The 17,927-nt window shown below is 52.6% G+C and overlaps 1 protein-coding gene across 2 annotated transcripts; it reads left to right on the top strand.

Annotated features, from left to right (window-relative positions):
• Positions 1-7,959: 7,959 nt before the first annotated feature.
• Positions 7,960-15,133, top strand: FAM240C (family with sequence similarity 240 member C). 2 transcript variants are annotated; one of them, XM_082659020.1, is made up of 3 exons: positions 7,960-8,115; positions 11,804-11,988; positions 14,932-15,133. In XM_082659020.1, exons 2-3 carry the CDS (start codon positions 11,843-11,845, stop codon positions 15,044-15,046), a joined length of 261 nt encoding a protein of 86 aa, XP_082515146.1. In that variant the 5' UTR covers positions 7,960-8,115; positions 11,804-11,842; the 3' UTR covers positions 15,047-15,133. The 2 variants fall into 2 exon arrangements, with proteins under 2 accessions (XP_082515146.1, XP_082515145.1); XM_082659019.1 differs by having other exon boundaries at positions 11,840-11,988.
• Positions 15,134-17,927: the final 2,794 nt, after the last annotated feature.

Consider the following 17,927-nt stretch of genomic DNA (forward strand, 5'->3'; position numbering starts at 1 on the left):
ACCCAAAACCTATGGGATGCAGCAAAACAGTTCTAGGAGGGAAGTTTATAGCAATACAATCCTACCTTAAGAAACAGGAAACATCTCGAATAAACAACCTAACCTTGCACCTAAAGCAATTAGAGAAAGAAGAACAAAAAAACCCCAAAGTTAGCAGAAGGAAAGAAATCATAAAGATCAGATCAGAAATAAATGAAAAAGAAATGAAGGAAATGATAGCAAAGATCAATAAAACTAAAAGCTGGTTCTTTGAGAAGATAAACAAAATTGATAAACCATTAGCCAGACTCATCAAGAAAAAAAGGGAGAAGACTCAAATCAATAGAATTAGAAATGAAAAAGGAGAAGTAACAACTGACACTGCAGAAATACAAAAGATCATGAGAGATTACTACAAGCAACTCTATGCCAATAAAATGGACAACCTGGAAGAAATAGACAAATTCTTAGAAATGCACAACCTGCCAAGACTGAATCAGGAAGAAATAGAAAATATGAACAGACCAATCGCAAGCACTGAAATTGAAACTGTGATTAAAAATCTTCCAACAAAGAAAAGCCCAGGACCAGATGGCTTCACAGGCATATTCTACCAAACATTTAGAGAAGAGCTAACACCTATCCTTCTCAAACTCTTCCAAAATATAACAGAGGGAGGAACACTCCCAAACTCATTCTACGAGGCCACCATCACCCTGATATCAAAACCAGACAAGGATGTCACAAAGAAAGAAAACTACAGTCCAATATCACTGATGAACATAGATGCAAAAATCCTCAACAAAATACTAGCAAACAGGGCTTCCCTGGTGGTGCAGTGGTTGAGAGTCCGCCTGCCAATGCAGGGGACACAGGTTCATGCCCCAGTCCAGGAAGATCCCACATGCCACAGAGTGGCTGGGCCCGTGAGCCATGGCCGCTGAGCCTGCGCATCCAGAGCCTTTGCTCCGCAATGGGAGAGGCCACAACAGTGAGAGGCCCACGTACCGCAAAAAAAAAAAAAAAAAAAGAAAAAATACTAGCAAACAGAATCCAACATCACATTAAAAGGATCATACACCATGATCAAGTGGGGTTTATTCCAGGAATGCAAGGATTCTTCAATATACGCAAATCAATCAATGTGATACACCATATTAACAAATTGAAGGATAAAAACCATATGATCATCTCAATGGATGCAGACAAATCTTTTGACAAAATTCAACACCGGTTTATGATAAAAAGCCTCCAGAAAGTAGTCATAGAGGGAACTTTCCTCAACATAATAAAGGCCATATATGACAAACTCACAGCCAACATCGTCCTCAATGGTGAAAAACTGAAAGCATTTCCACTAAGATCAGGAATAAGACAAGTTTGCCCACTCTCACCACTCTTATTCAACATAGTTTTGGAAGTTTTAGCCACAGCAATCAGAGAAGAAAATGAAATAAAAGGAATCCAAATCGGAAAAGAAGAAGTAAAGCTGTCACTGTTTGCAGATGACATGATACTATACATAGAGAATCCTAAAGATGCTACCAGAAAACTACTAGAGCTAATCAATGAATTTGGTAAAGTAGCAGGATACAAAATTAATGCACAGAAATCTCTAGCATTCTTATACACTAATGATGAAAAATCTGAAAGTGAAATCAAGAAAACACTCCCATTTACCATTGCAACAAAAAGAATAAAATATCTTGGAATAAACCTACCTAAGGAGACAAAAGATCTGTATGCAGAAAATTACAAGACACTGATGAAAGAAATTAAGGATGATACAAATAGATGGAGAGATATACCATGATCTTGGATTGGAAGAATCAACATTGTGAAAATGACTCTACTACCCAAAGCAATCTACAGATTCAATGCAATCCCTATCAAACTACCACTGGCATTTTTCACAGAACTAGAACAAAAAATTTCACAATTTGTATGGAAACACAAAAGACCCCGTATAGCCAAAGCAATCTTTAGAATGAAAAATGGAGCTGGAGGAATCAGGCTACCTGACTTCAGACTATACTACAAAGCTACAGTAATCAAGACAGTATGGTACTGGCACAAAAACAGAAAGATAGATCAATGGAACAGGATAGAAAGCCCAGAGATAAGCCCACGCACATATGGTCACCTTATCTTTGATAAAGGAGGCAGGAATGTACAGTGGAGAAAGGACATCCTCTTCAATTAGTGGTGCTGGGAAAACTGGACAGGTACATGTAAAAGTATGAGATTAGATCACTCCCTAACACCATACACAAAAATAAGCTCAAAATGGATTAAAGACCTAAATGTAAGGCCAGAAACTATCAAACTCTTAGAGGAAAACATAGGCAGAACACTCTATGACATAAATCACAACAAGATCCTTTTTGACCCACCTCCTAGAGAAATGGAAATAAAAATAAACAAATGGGACCTAATGAAACTGCAAAGCTTTTGCACAGCAAAGGAAACCATAAACAAGACCAAAATACAACCCTCAGAATGCAAGAAAATATTTGCAAATGAAGCAACTGACAAAGGATTAATCTCCAAAATTTACAAGCAGCTCATGCAGCTCAATAACAAAAAAACAAACAACCCAATCCAAAAATGGGCAGAAGACCTAAATAGACATTTCTCCAAAGAAGATATACAGACTGCCAACAAACACATGAAAGAATGCTCAACATCATTAATCATTAGAGAAATGCAAATCAAAACTACAATGAGATATCATCTCACACCAGTCAGAATGGCCATCATCAAAAAATCTAGAAACAATAAATGCTGGAGAGGGTGTGGAGAAAAGGGAACACTCTTGCACTACTGGTGGGAATGTGAATTGGTACAGCCACTATGGAGAACAGTATGGAGGTTCCTTAAAAAACTACAACTAGAACTACCATATGACCCAGCAATCCCACTACTGGGCACATACCCTAAGAAAACCATAATTCAAAAAGAGTCATGTACCAAAATGTTCATTGCAGCTCTATTTACAATAGCCCAGAGATGAAAACAACCTAAGTGTCCATCATTGGTTGAATGGATAAAGAAGATGTGGCACATATATACAATGGAATATTACTCAGCTATAAAAAGAAATGAAATTGAGCTATTTGTAATGAGGTGGATGGACCTAGAGTCTGTCATACAGAGTGAAGTAAGTCAGAAAGAGAAAGACAAATACCGTATGCTAACACATATATATGGAATTTAAGGAAAAAAATGTCAAGAAGAACCTAGGGGTAAGACAGGAATAAAGACACAGACCTACTAGAGAACGGACTTGAGGATATGGAGAGGGGGAAGGGTAAGCTGGGACAAAGCGAGACAGTGGCATGGACATATAGACACTACCAAACGTAAAATAGATAGCTAGTGGGAAGCAGCCGCATAGCACAGGGAGATCAGCTCGGTGCTCTGTGACCGCCTGGAGGGGTGGGATAGGGAGGGTGGGAGGGAGGGAGACGCAAGAGGGAAGAGATATGGGAACATATGTATATGTATACCTGATTCACTTTGTTATAAAGCAGAAACTAACACACCATTGTAAAGCAATTATACTCCAATAAAGATGTAAAAAAAAAAAGAAATACGTGGTGCCTCATGGTCGTCAGACGTGGCAGAGTGAGGTCGGCATCCAGCCGCCTCACACATCTGGGGAGAGCCGGCCCCAGGAGACGGGCGCTTAGGAGGCTGAGGCAGCGGAGGGGTCAGTATTTCTGTGCTTCGAGGGCGGCCCCTGAATCTGCCTTGAGAACAACGTGACATCATCTGGCTTCGCGGAAGTTTACATTTTTCCCTAATATCCCCCAAGTCTGGATAAACAGTGTTTCTATTTCTTCCCTTAGAAAGCAGTTGATTTATTTACCTACAGCAATTAATTTCATTTAAGGGGGCTGATAGAAATACTTATGATGTATCAGGATGAAAAATTAATGGATGAAAAAATCAGAGTAGGGCTTCCCTGGTGGCGCAGTGGTTAAGAATCCGCCTGCCAATGCAGGAGACACGGGTTCGAGCCCTGGTCCGGGGAGACCCCACAGGCCGCGGAGCAACTAAGCCCATGCGCCACAACTTCTGAGCCTGCGCTCTAGAGCCCACGAGCCACAACTACTGAGCCTGCGTGCCACAACTACTGAAGCTTGCGTGCCTAGAGCCCGTGCTCCGCAACAAGAGAAGCCACCACAATGAGAAGCCCGCGCAACACAACGAAGAGTAGCCCCCGCTCGCCGCAACTAGAGAAAGCCCGCGTGCAGCAACAAAGACACAACGCAGCCAAAAATAAAATAAATAAATTTGTTTAAAAAAAATCAGGGCCAAAGGAAAATAAAGGCAGATCAGTTTGGAGAAGATGGCAGTCTGATTTGATTCGTGGATGAAATTCAGATTATTTAGAATGACGGTAATAGTCAGATTACTCCCAATAATGTTTTCGAAACACATGCCTCAGGGTGTTGATGGGGTTTCTAAAAAAATAGAGGAGGGTCCTGTTATCAAATACATTTGAGAAATGTAGAGTCAGACAGAAAAACAGGGGCCACCTGCCCCAGAACCCTTTTTCAGAGGATTCTCACACCCTTCATGTAATCTTCCTGAATAATGAGCATATTAAAACAATTAAAACAACAAGATCCACCATCACCACATGCAGAACCCCTGTTCATGTGCCACTCATATGTTCACTCAGACCCCTTTGTGCCCATTGCACAGATGGGAAACTGAGACCAGAAACCCCTCCCCAGCCCCGGGTTCCAGGAACTCATCCTTGGTCAGAATTGGCCAGGAGAGTGTCAGCCACACCTTCTGACAAGAGCCCTGAGTGAGGGGTCTGTGCTCCTTCGTGGGGGGCAGCCCCCCTCAGAGTCAGCCCATTGAGGCTGGGACCGGGCCCTTTATCTCAAGAGGGGTTCCCAGGGTCCACTTCTCACCACGGCTGAGCTTGTGCACATCAGACCTGCCGGCCCCCTGCATCCTCTGGGCAGACAAGCAGCTAACCAGCAGAACACACTGGCAGGCTGGGCAGACTGAGGAGTCGGTACGTGGAGAGGAACATGTGCGTGCGTTTCCCTCATCAGGGCCTTTTGCCTGAGGGAAGTTTGCCCCATTCAGGTGGGCAAAACCGCAGGAGGAAAACCCACGTCCACTGGTGTGAAGACCCAGAAATGGCTGGGTGACCACAGCAGCTGGAGACCAAGGAGGAATCCCAGAAAGGGGAGATCTCACCCCAAATCTCCCACTGACCCCAACACATGTGCAGGACTCCAAGTGGCCATGAGAAAACCTGTCAGAGATGGCAGGGAGACAGAACTTGGGGTTTACCTGATTGACCTGATTAAACAAAAATCCAGACACTCATGGTGGGAGGCAGGATCTCCACAACGCATTGTCCAAGATGTGCAGGATGCAATCTAAACTTACTGGACATACAAACAGAGGGAAAACTGTGGCCTACCATCTGAACAGACCTCCAGCCCCAGTGACCAAGGTGACCCAGGTGATGAAGACAGCAGTCACGGACTTTAAGGGAGCCATTCAATGTGTGCTCAGGTAAAACGTGAAAGAATATGCTCACCTTGCATGAAAAAAAGGAAATGTCAGCAGTAATAAAAAAAAACTGTCGAACATAATCAAATAGAAACTCTAGAGCCAAGAAATACAGTATTCAAAATAAAAAAACCACTGTGCACAACAGCAGATTGGAGATGATAGAAGACAGAGCTGGTGAACTACAGAACAAATCAGCAGAATTTATCCAACCTGAAGAAGAGAGAAAAGGAAAAGAAGTGAGCAGAAGCCCACTGACCTGTGGGTCAAGAACCAAAGATCCTGCCTGTGTAATCAGAGTCCCAGAGGAGAGGAGAGAGGGGCTTGGGGGAAGCACTTAGAATAAACAGCAGCTGCATTTCCCGTCTTGGCGAGTTACATGCGTTTGCTGAGGCGCACAGAGTGGACAGAGCATCAGGGGACCTGGCTGCCCAGGGATCCCAGCGGAGGCGCCCAGAGGGGCTGGACCCTGATTCCCCTGGGCTCAGAGCAGAGTCAGCCGGGCTGTGCCGGAGGTTAGCAAATGCTCCAAGTGGGCTCCCCAGGACGAAATGCACCTGGACATGCCTCCTGCACCATTTCCGTCTCGAGGCACCCCGCTGTCCGGGACCTACGAAGAGCATCCAGCCCAAGCTTCGAGGTGAGCCACTGTGCCCGGGGCCTGGCCGTCCACCCTCAGGGTTTCCCTGCCGGCCTGTCCTCTGCGAGGGGCACACGCCTCCCCCCAGGAGCCAAGAGCCGAGCCCGAATCTGGACCCGGCCCCGGAACTCTTGTCCCACCTCCCTCCCAGTCACTGCAGTGTCCACCTGGGGGTCCCCCTCCCGCCCTTCCCTGCCTCCTGCCCTGCAAAGGCCACCCCAGGAGGCACCTTATTTCCCTGGTGAAGGGCTCCTGGGGCCAATGTACATGACCACACTCAATATAAAATTCCCACGATGAGCTAAGAAATAAGAAAAATGTTACTTATGGCTGAGTAATAGTCCACTGTATACATGTGCCACATCTTCTTTATCCATGCCCCTGTGGATGGATATCTAGGTTGCTTCCATGTCCTGGCTATGTACATAGTGCTGCTGTGAACACTGGGTTGCATGTTTCTTTTCGAATTGTGTTTTTCTCCAGATGTATGCCCAGGAGTGGGACTGCTGGATCATATGACAGCTCTATTTTTAGTTTTTTAAGGAACCTCCATACTGTTCTCCACAGTTCACATTCCCACCAACAGTGTAGGAAAGTTTCCATTTTCTCTACACCCTCTCCAGCATTTGTTATTTGTAGACATTTTGGTGATGGCCATTCTGACCGATGTGAGGTGATACCTCATTGTAGTTTTGATCTGCACTTCTCTAATAATTAGTGATGCTGAACATCTTTTCATATGCCTGTGGACCATGTGTACGTCTTCTTTGGAGAAATTTCTATTTAGGTCCTCTGCCCATTTTTTGATTGGGTTGTTTGGTTTTTTGGTATTGAGCCACATGAGCTGTTTGTATATTTTGGAGACTAATCCCTTGTGAGTCGCATCTTTGCAAATATTTTCTACCATTCTGTGGATGGTGTTTTCATTTAGTTTATGGTTTCCTTTGCTGTGCAAAAGCTTTTAAGTTTAATTGGTCCCATTTGCTTATTTTTGTTTCCTTTTCATTACTCTAGGAGGTGGATCCAAAAAGAATGAAATCATGCCATTTGCAGCAACACGGATGGACCTAGATATGATCACACTAAGTGAAGTAAGTCAGACAAAGACAAACATCATATAATATCACCTATATGTAGAATCTTAAAAAATGATACAAATGAACTTATTTGCACAACAGAAACAGACTCACAGACATAGAGAACAGATTTGTGGTTACCAAAGTGGTAAGGGGGGAAGGGATAAATTAGGAGTTTGGAATTAACAGATACACACAACTATATATAAACTAGGTAACCAACAAGGACCTACTATTAGCACAGGGAACTCTACTCAATACTCTGTAATAACCTACATGGGAAAAGAGTCTGAAAAAGAGTGGATATATGTATACGTATACCTGAATCACTTTGCTGAACACCTGAAACTAACACAACATTGTAAATCAACTGTACTCCAATATAAAAGAAAACTTTTTAAAGAACGCTATTTACGATATGGCTGCCTTACTAGGAGCGTGATCGTGTGTTGTTTGGAGGCCTTCCTCTCATACATCTTAAGATAAAGGGGGTTTGATGCCAGCAGTTTTTTTTTTTAAACCTCAGCCTACGAGGTGTCTCAGGAGCAGCCCATCCGGAAGAGACGGTGGTGATTTTGGTAACACTATCTTGCCAGGAGCCAGCGAGCAGGGAAGACTCCCCGGGCTGCCCTCCGGTTTCTGGCCGAGCAGCCGAGGGACGCGTGCCTGCCAGGGCCTGCGGCGGGCGCCCATCGTGTCTCCAGGGGCCGCCAGACTGAAGGCAGCTCGTCTTTCCGGCCTCTGACCGGACGCCAGGCACGGTGTCACCAAGCCCGTATAAAAGCGAGGGGCAGGCACAGTCCAGGCGCGCTGGGGACACGGGAGGACACCTGCCTAAAGAAGCTGCGCCGACCGGCCCGGACAGACCTCAGAGTAAGCCTGGGTGATGCGACCACGGGGCTGGGCCGTCCGCGGGGTGCGGGAGCCAGGGCCGCACACTGGCGTCTTCTGGGGATTTAACTTTGTTAGCAGCTTCTGCCATTCAGCCTTCCGGTGACAAAGCCCGGGATGGAGACCGAGCCGCCGGCCCCCTCCCCCTTCCTCCCACCCCCGCCGACTGCGGGGACTGTTTCCACTGTCCGCTGCTGGCTTTCTGGTGCCCCTTGGCTGGCTGGCTGTCCGTTGTTTCTGCTCCGTGAGGGTTTGAAGGGCTGCACTGCAGGGCTGGTCTTCCCGAGAGTAAAAGCTCTGATACCTCGTGTCTCTGGGAAGCCCCGCAAGGAGAACAGCCAACTCACCTCAAAATGTCAACTTTTCCCTCTGTCAGAAGGAGTCCAGCGCCAACCCCTGGTCCCTCTCACAGGCAAAACCCTTGAGTGGATGCACCCCAGCCCCACACACACAGTCGCCCACGTTTTCACTCTTTTTTTTTTTTTTTTTTTTTTCGTTTTCACTCTTTTAGTTCACCGGCAGCACTGCCAGCAAGGATTCGGCCCCTGGGGGATAAACTGCGGCGTTTCTAAGTCCTCTGGTCTACGGGGGGCCCCCTGGGGGGATAGGAGGCTCTCCAAGATCAGCAAGGGGTCTGACCCAGGCCCCTTCAAATTACTGCCGCTGCCCTGGGTCTGGGAGTGCGTGAGATTTTGCCTTTAAGAGCAGAGTCTAGTACCCACAGCCCTCTGGCTCTCTTGAAAGTAAGACTCGCTGGCCTTCAAAGCCAGACATTCTGGGGTTCATCTTCCTGGTGCAGGACCCCCAAGCTGGAGAGCTAACTGTGGGGCTCAGACCCCTTGCTCCTTGGGGAGAAACTCTATGATCGTGAAATCCCTCCCATTTGTGGGTTGCAGACCCAAGGGTGTGGGTCTTGACTATACTGTGTCTCCGCCCCTCCTACCTGGCTGGTGGTGGTTCCTTCCGTATAGCCTCAGTTGTGGAAGGTCCTGCCAGTCTTCTGGTCACTCTCACTGACAGCTGCCCTGTGAGTAGTTAGAATTTGCACGTGCTCACAAGAGGAGGTGCGTTCAGGGTCTTCACCATCTTGACTCCTTCCCCATCATTGCTAATTTTGGAGTTAACAGCCTCCTTTCATGGAGTTCACTTATTTCTTTATTTGCTCTGCAAATATACGCGTGTATCCTGGTGCCACAGGGGGCCTGCGGTCACCTGGAGACACACCGAGGCCCATGGGACCCAGAGGAGGGGCCCTGCCTGATTGTCAGGGGAGGCTGGGGTCCTCAGAGTGTGGACATGACAGCGGAGTAGGGCTCATCCCTGGAGGCTGGGGAGGGGCTACATTCCAGGATGAGGGACAGACAGCCACACAGTCACACAGAGTGAGGAGGGGTCTCCCCTCATGCCCATGGCATTCTGCAATTTCACTGTCACAGTAGACCCTGTCCCCAGCTGGGCTGCACTTGCTCCCAGATCCAGCCTGTCCCCACCTCCTTGGTGAGAACATGGTGAAGACAGCCCAGCCCCACGTGCCAGGGTGAGTACCAAAATAAACGATGGCCCTGAAAGATGGGTTCACGGCAGGCTGTCCCATCCCTCGGGCTCCTGGCGTGGAGGGCAGTGACCAGGAGGAGGGTGGCTCGCCCTGCGGCTCGGACAGGACAGCCCTCCCCGCCGTTTCCCCGCCTCCCCCGCCCTCCTGCCCAGACCCTCCCTGCCAGCTTCACCCTCCGCCCTTGAGGCCTGCAAGTGTCTTTTTTGTTTCTCCTTCAGAATCCACAGCAGGTGCAGGCTTGGCGCTCTGGGGTTAGTCACGCAGCCGCGTAAACCCCGACCCAACAAGCCAGCAGCCTCGGAGATTTAAAGTTGTTTTAAGGGATCTGCTGCCGGTCTCCAGGCTCTGTGGTTTCTTCTTTAGTTTTTGTAAGCATCCTGCACCTGAGATGCTTTTAGACTGCGAAGCAGGCGGCTCATCATTCTTCCTCTCTCCTCCCGGGCTCCTGCACCAGCGTCATCTCCTTCTCCCACACTGCGCCCTGGGTCCAGCTCTGGCCACAGATGTGAGCAGCTGTCCCTATGGCCAGCCCTCTGTCCCGAGGGTCAACCAGTGTCCAGAGCACGGAAGTTGCTCCCCAGTACTCACGCCCATGCACACAGGCACGTGTGCACACGTGCACACACATGCAGCATGTGTTGACAGGCTGGCACTGGGCCCCTTCTTCACTAGAAGCTGTGGACTAGACGCCGTGCAGGTGGAGCAACAGAGGAGCCAGCGCTGTGGGGCTGAGGGCTGGGCCTCCCCCCCGCTGCCCCCACCCCGCTCCCCCTCTGCCAGCAGGGAGCAGCCTGGTTGGCCCTTCAGTGCACGGCCTGAGGTTTTAACAGCAGCCAACTCTACATGAAAAACAAAAGCTCATTCTGTCCCCAGAAACTTACCTTGATCTCGATTTCTAATTAAGCTGGAGGTGCCCTTCCAATGATCTCGGCTTGTTTCAGGGGTCCACTGGGGTCCTGGAATCTCCCACCGGGCTTCTCCTGACCCAGTGTCCACCTGTGTGTTCTGAAACATGGGGTCTTGATAGAACACGTGGGGTGCAGCCAGGCCAGCAGGTCAGGCTGTGACTGCCGTTGAACAGACAGTTTGTCACTCATGGTCCCCAGAGGAGGGGGCACGCCCCACACTGCATGGCCTCCCGGGGAGCGGCAGGGTCAGCTGGGGGGCAGGGAGAGAGGGGGCTGTGATTTCCATGGGAAGGCCCAGATGAGGCAGGGCAAGCTGAGGAATTCCAGTGGCCCGGGGTGCAGGGCTGTCCCTGGTTTCTGGTACCTGGTCCTGGGTGATGAGGGCAAGTGGATCGTGGCCCGGAGTGTGGCAGCCCACAGAGGGAGCCTCTGGATTGGTTGGGGTATGTTTGAAAAGGCACCCAGGAGACAGGAAGCCCAGGCACAGCACTGGGACGTCCAGAAGAAGGCGTGTCGGGGTCGTGTGTGCAGGGTAGACACTAGGGCCCCGAGCTTACAGAAGCTGGAAACCTGGTCATGCAATGAGGTGCTGGAAGGTACCACAGGCTGAAGCAACAGACACTGAACGTCTCCATCCTGGAGGCTGGACTCCAAGAGCCAGGCGTAGGCAGCGGGGTCCCCTGAGGCCTCACTCCTTGCCGTGTGGACGGCCGCCTTATCCCCGGGTCTTCATGGGGCGCCCCTCTGTGCGTGTCTGTGCCCTGACCTCCTCTTCCTATAAGGACCCCAGCTCTACTGGGTCAGGGCCACCCTAGTGACCTTTTCTAGCCTTAATTACCTCCATCACGTTCTGCAGTCCTGGGGGTTGGGACCACCTAGGACTTGGAGGACACGGTTCAGCGACAGCTCAGGGTGCTCAGGAAGGGACACCTGCCACGGGGAGCCATATGAATTGCTAGCCGTCCTCACCCAAGACCACCTGCATGAAACATCCAAAGACCCAAAATGGGATTTGCCATCAGCTGCTACTTCCTCTAATACAGGAAACAGTTCCAGAAGGTGGCAGGGCCGCTGGTCTTAGGCCATGAGGGGCTGACAGTCCAACTCCCCAAAAAGGTGTACAGGGTGCCTGGGAAATGTCTGGGGCCAAGCCAACTTCTCTGTTGTTAACAAGCTGGTTTCATGTGCTCTCGCACCAACACGGCAGAAAGTGACTGAGGTCCTGCAACCCTCCTTTATCCAGAACATGAGTAAAAGCTACACCTTGAAGAATCCGCCAAGGGTGTCCTACGATGCTGGCGTGATAAAGATGTTCTGGGAGAAAAAAATCGAGCTTCACACTAAACAGCTGCAGAACGAGGACATGAGGATCCGCAGGAGTGCCCTGGACAGGTGAGCACAGTGCCAGCGACCTGGGGGCACAGAAACACACCTGCACCAGAGTTGCTCAGCCCTCAGGATGCAGGCGTCCACAGACCCCACCACCACCACCCGCTTCCTCTCCCCAGATCAGTGTCACAGGAGAAATGGGTACAAAACACTGAACACCAGCCACGTTAACTCAGATTCAAAATCACATTATTGAATCACTAGTGGGAGAGAGGAACACCCCATCCCTCCCTCCCCCCATCCCACCATCACCCCATCGCTCCTTCACCCCCTCCCTCCATCACCCCGTCCCACCATCACACTGTCCCACCATCATCCCATCCCTCCATCACCCCATCCCTCCATCACCCCATCCCACCATCACCCTGTCCCTCCTTCACCCCGTCCCACCATCACCCCGTCCCTCCTTCACGCCCTCCCTCCATCACCCCCTCCCACCATCACCCCCTCCCACCATCACCCCCTCCCACCATCACCCCCTCCCTCCATCACCCCGTCCCACCATCACACTGTCCCACCATCACCCCATCCCTCCATCACCCCGTCCCACCATCACCCCCTCCCACCATCACCACATCCCTCCTTCACCCCATCCCACCATCACCCCATCCCTCCTTCACCCCCTCCCTCCATCACCCCGTCCCACCATCACTCCGTCCCTCCTTCACCCCCTCCCTCCATCACCCCGTCCCACCATCACCCCGTCTCTCCATCACCCCGTCCCTCCTTCACCCCCTCCCTCCATCACCCCGTCCCACCATCACCCCGTCCCTCCATCACCCCGTCCCTCCTTCACCCCGTCCCACCATCACCCCGTCCCTCCTTCACGCCCTCCCTCCATCACCCCCTCCCACCATCACCCCCTCCCACCATCACCCCATCCCTCCTTCACCCCCTCCCTCCATCACCCCCTCCCACCATCACCCCGTCCCTCCTTCACCCCGTCCCACCATCACCCCGTCCCTCCATCACCCCGTCCCTCCTTCACCCCGTCCCACCATCACCCCGTCCCTCCTTCACCCCCTCCCTCCATCACCCCATCCCTCCATCACCCCATCCCACCATCACCCCGTCCCTCCATCACCCCGTCCCTCCTTCACCCCGTCCCACCATCACCCCGTCCCTCCTTCACCCCCTCCCTCCATCACCCCATCCCACCATCACTCCCTCCCTCCATCACCCCATCCCTCCTTCAGCCCCCCTCCATCACCCTGTCCCACCATCACCCCATCCCTCCTTCACCCCATCCCTCCTTCACCCCCTCCCTCCATCACCCCGTTCCTCCTTCACCCCTCCCTCCATCACCCCATCCCTCCATCACCCCATCCCTCCTTCACCCCCTCCCTCCATCACCCCCTCCCTCCATCACTCCGTCCCACCATCACCCCCTCCCTCCATCACCTTATCCCTCCTCACCCCGTCTCTCCATCACCCCGTCCGTTCATCCCCACTCTCCTGAGGGTCTTGTAGGAAGCTGTCGCCCAGGATTAGTCTGGCTTTGTCTGTTTTCTGACAGTTGTTCCCACTGAGTTCAGGATAAAACAACGGGTCCCTTCTACTCCTTCCTGCACATTTGCTTGACTTGCAGATACAAAGCCACCTCTTTCTTTACTGGGTGGACTCCAGGGGCCTGTGAGTGCTGAGGGCATCTCCCTGAGCTCAGGTGACCCTGAGCAGACCCAGGAGTGACCGCTCGTGGACAGCTAAGACGGCGTATTAGCACCTAGGCAAGGATTCAAATGGCCAGAAAATTCCAAAGCGGGTGCAGCCTTAGCCCCCAGATAGCATCAGCAGCTGCCGCCCTGGAAGCTGGGCTGGAAAGGAGGATTCTTGGGGGCCGCGGCGGGACCAGGCTTGCACTGACCTTGTGAGCAGCCAGAGGTCTGGTTGGCGCGCTGGGCGCCCCCCACCTGTCGTCCAAGGCTTCTGGCCACTCGGCACAGGCATGGGGGCCATGACATCTCCTGTCCTCATGGTGAAGGCCCCAGAGCTGGTCACTGCACCCACCTGGCCTCCGGGGGCAGGGGTCCTGCACGGAACCGTCACACGAATGGTTCCCCCCCACCCCAGGCTCCCTCCTGGGTCTCCGTGGCCTTGTCCCTGTCTTTCATGGGCCCTGGGATGTTCTGGGTCTTTGGCCCATGGAGGCAGGTCCCAAGAGTGGGCCATGGGTCAGCACCGGCCCGGTTAGTCACCGAGGTCCTGGACTGCTAGGGGCCAGACTGGGGAAGGGGGTGACATCTTCGCCTCTCTGGAGAGAAGTGGCTATTACGGAGCCTCGGACCCCTGCCAGCCCACACCTCACTCCTGGCCGGCAGCAGCTCTGGGCCACGTCCCCAGGGCCACCACAGCCTGGTAAAGGGCAGGAGCGTGGCCGAGGCGCGGGGCCCGGCTGTCCCAGCCTCTCCATGGGCTGCTGGGAGGCGCCCTCCTCACCTAGGTCCCTGGGCACTGGGACAGGTGTCTGCGGGGACTCTCGTTACCAGTCTGCCCGCCAGCCCTGGAGGTCAGTCCGGGCCAGGCGCCCCCCAGACTGCCTCCCTCCAAACCAAACCACATGCTCACATGTGGCCCACAGGCAGGTGTGACCCCTTGGCCAGGCCGTTCCCGCCCGGGGCACACCGTGTGTTGTGCTGTGGTCACCGCAACAGGCCACCTTCCCAGGAAGGGACCGCCCAAGGGGCCGGCGTGAGGGCGCATCCAGGCCTTGGGAGCACAGGTGACTGCAGTGATGGGCGCATCCCCAGGTGCGAGTCAGGACGCAGCTGGATCCCCGCTTTCCCTTCTGGGAGGAGCCCGAGTGAGATCCTCCGTGGCAGGCGAGGCCTGAAGCGCGGGCACCAGCTGGCAGGGAGGGGGCAGCTTAGCTCGCACGCGGCCAAGGTGCCAACACACGGGCCCAGCTGACCCCAGCCCTCCCTGAGCCCAAACGGTCGCCCGCCCCAGGCTCCGCAGCGAGTGGGCTCGGAAGCTGGAGAGGAGGAACCAGATGATGCTGAGCAGCCAGGAGGCGCCCCCGGGGCCCACCCCGCCCGGCACCCCCGACCAGCCCGCAGCCTGAGGCCCGACCTGCTTCCCCCGACGCTCCCGCCGTGGCCCCCGCGCCAGCAGAACCGCTTTGTGGTTTTGCGTCTCTAGCGTGACGCAAGCGCCCAATAAAATCTAAGCTACGTGGATGTTTGGTGCACATTTGTCTTCGCATCTGTAAAATGTACACAGATTAAAAGCGACAGTGATGCTACTAACTTACAACAAGCCACAGAGAGAAGCCACTGGGCTGCAGGGACTCGTGCAATTTAAACACAGTTTCATTCACCTTTGATCAAAATGTGTGCAGAAGCTCAGCCTCAGGATGATGCCTGACGTGAAGGTGTGCAGAGCATGTGCTTCCCCAGAATTCCTTCACACTCTTTACTCATTACCAGGAACATCTCAGGAAGCTAAGCAGTCCTGTCCTCGCAGTCAGAAATTTCACTCGGGTCTGGAGGCACCAATCTCCTAAGTCCGCAGAGGCCATCCGAGCCGGGATTCGGGGCTTCGGGTTCAGTCGTGTCCCCCCCGAGCCCCCCAGCGGGGGCTGTGACCACCGCAAACGGGCAGGAGGACCGAGCATGCAGCAGAGGCCGGGCCGCAGCAGGAGGACCTGGTCTGTCTCATCTCCTGATGAGGCCCAGACACCAGCTGGTGCCTGACCCTCTCCGCCAGCCTGCCTGTGTGCGCCCAGCAGTGGCCACTGCGGCCCCTCGTTGGCGGTGCAGGACTGCCGGTATGGGGCTGGGGTCTAGCTCACGTCACCTCTCCAGATTGAGTAACAGGGAAGGACAAATCTGACTCGATATTGGGTCTGTTTCTTTAACTTTTGTATCTTATTGCTTTTGCTACAAGTTAATCACTGAAAGAGTGTTGCCTATAACCTGAAATATACAGGGTAGCCCATTCTCAAGGCTCTGACCTTTAAGGGTACAACACTTTTCATTCATATAAAGAGAAAAATTTGCAGGACAGAGAATACCACTTGTCTTGTTGGAGGTTTACAGGAACATCCTGACCTGACCTAGGTGGACAGCTGCAAGAACAAAAGATGCTGACACGAAGAAGTCTGCAACAACCAGCCACGCCCCTCCCCTTTTAGTATAAAAGAAGGCTGAATTCTGACTTGGGTGAGACAGTTCCCTGGGACATGCATCTACCATCTTCTCGGTCTGCCGGCTTTCCTAATAAAGTCCCTATTCCCTGCCCCAGCACCTGGTCTCTCAAGTTATTGGCCTGTCGTGCAGCCAGCAGTGCAAGCTCGGACTCAGTAACTATTGGGTTTGGATTCTGTTCTGTTCTGACCATCTGGTCCAGTTGGCAAGCAGAGGGGAAGGAGCATGGCTTCACCAGTTTTGGGAGCCTCTCCAGAGACTTAACCAGACAAAAAACGTTGACACCAATGGCCACGTGACACCCTGTGACATCCACGTGACATCCTGTGCTGAACACAGATGCCTTGTAGGGCGTTTCCAGAGCTGACCACACAGAGTGGAAAGGCAAGCGAAAGTCCAGCAGGAAAGGCCCAGAACCTGACACAAAGCGTGGATGCTTAGCTCCCCAAATGGCCCAGTGGAGAGAACCTAGCAAAGGTCCCTTATGACACCAACTTGCAAACACATGTTCCTTGGGTCACCTCGTGGGTTGTCCGTCATTGCTCGTGACTCAGGACATTCCATTGATAAACATGCTGGGAACGTGGTGATTAATTGCCCTAAAAATAGTTGGAGAACAAAAGTCCGTCACTAAGACTCACAAAGCCCCAGGCTGCTGGAAGGTAATTTCATCTGATGATGGGCTTAGAGCTCCGTGCTGTCAACACTGACAAACAGAGCCATCAGCTTGGACCGTTTGGGGTGGAAGGGCGTGTCGGTGCAGCAGCCCTAGTTGTGAGGCTGTGCGCAATCTCTGTCCTCACTGCCTGTCATGCTGTGGTCACTCTGCAGTGACCCAGTGACCTTCCCTTCGTGTCAAAAGCCAAAATGGCATGGAGACAAGGCTCTTCACCAACCGCATCTACTCTCTTTATCGTTGATCTTGGCCTCAGGCGAAGCCAAGCTAGACTCTGAGGTCAGAAGGCACTCGGTGAGGGAGAGGGTGCTGCAGCGAGGGCGGGCGGGCAGGACCCCAGCCCCAGGGGCCCACGTGAGGGCTCAGGACCGAGCTCTCCTCACACCTGGCTCTTTTGTAATTTTCCACGTGTGCAGAGCATGTTTAGGGGCTGAATTCCAACAGAATATCCACTCCTTCCTCTTCTGGAGAAGAATCTGAGACACAGAGAAGTGGGGATGGGGCCCCAGCCACGCAGCCTGGAGAAGAGAGCAAAGAGAGCCTTTCTCTTCTCTCCACAAGCCTTCGCCCCTTCCCGGCATCGGGAGTAACTGAGGGAAGGGCCGTGATGGCAGAGGGTGTGGGGTCACCCGGGCTGCCTGATGTGAGGGGCGCCCCTGAGCCCGAGGCACTCCCGCCCTCAGGTTGGGCACAGACACCTGCTCCCAGCGGGTCTGTGCAGGCACCTGCCGCTCTCGGACCTCCACGGGGCACCTGGGGTCCGTCCACTGTGCCCATCAGCTCTTCCCCAAAACAGCATTGCCGCTCAGGTCTGACGTTCATCCTAGCACAGCAGGATAACTCCCAGTGGCTAGTTGGGTTTTTTCCTGCTGTATCATGGAAGGGTTTCCGAAACTCACACCACGTTTTGCCGAACTCATTAAGGCCGAGCAGAGCCACGCGCTCTGAAGAGTAACTGTGACTCTGAGTCCACGGCTGCCCGTCCTCCAGAACCAAGCTGGGGTCAGGCAGTTAGGTGACGGTCCGGCAGAGCCTCGTAGGGCCGCCCGGGCCCCCAGCTTGCTGTGCTGTTCCTCACCCGTGAGTCCCTTGCTCCACCTGCATGGGACTCAGTCCCAGTT

This window comes from Grampus griseus (genome assembly GCF_964374135.1).
Source record: "Grampus griseus genome assembly, chromosome: 7".
NCBI lineage: Eukaryota > Metazoa > Chordata > Mammalia > Artiodactyla > Delphinidae > Grampus > Grampus griseus.

Coding starts and splice junctions, on each gene's coding strand:
- FAM240C (XM_082659020.1), top strand. CDS start 11,843: ATGAGTAAAAGCTACACCTTGAAGAATCCGCCAAGGGTGTCCTACGAT. Junction 11,989..14,931: donor CGCAGGAGTGCCCTGGACAG/GTGAGCACAGTG, acceptor CGCCCGCCCCAG/GCTCCGCAGCGAGTGGGCTC.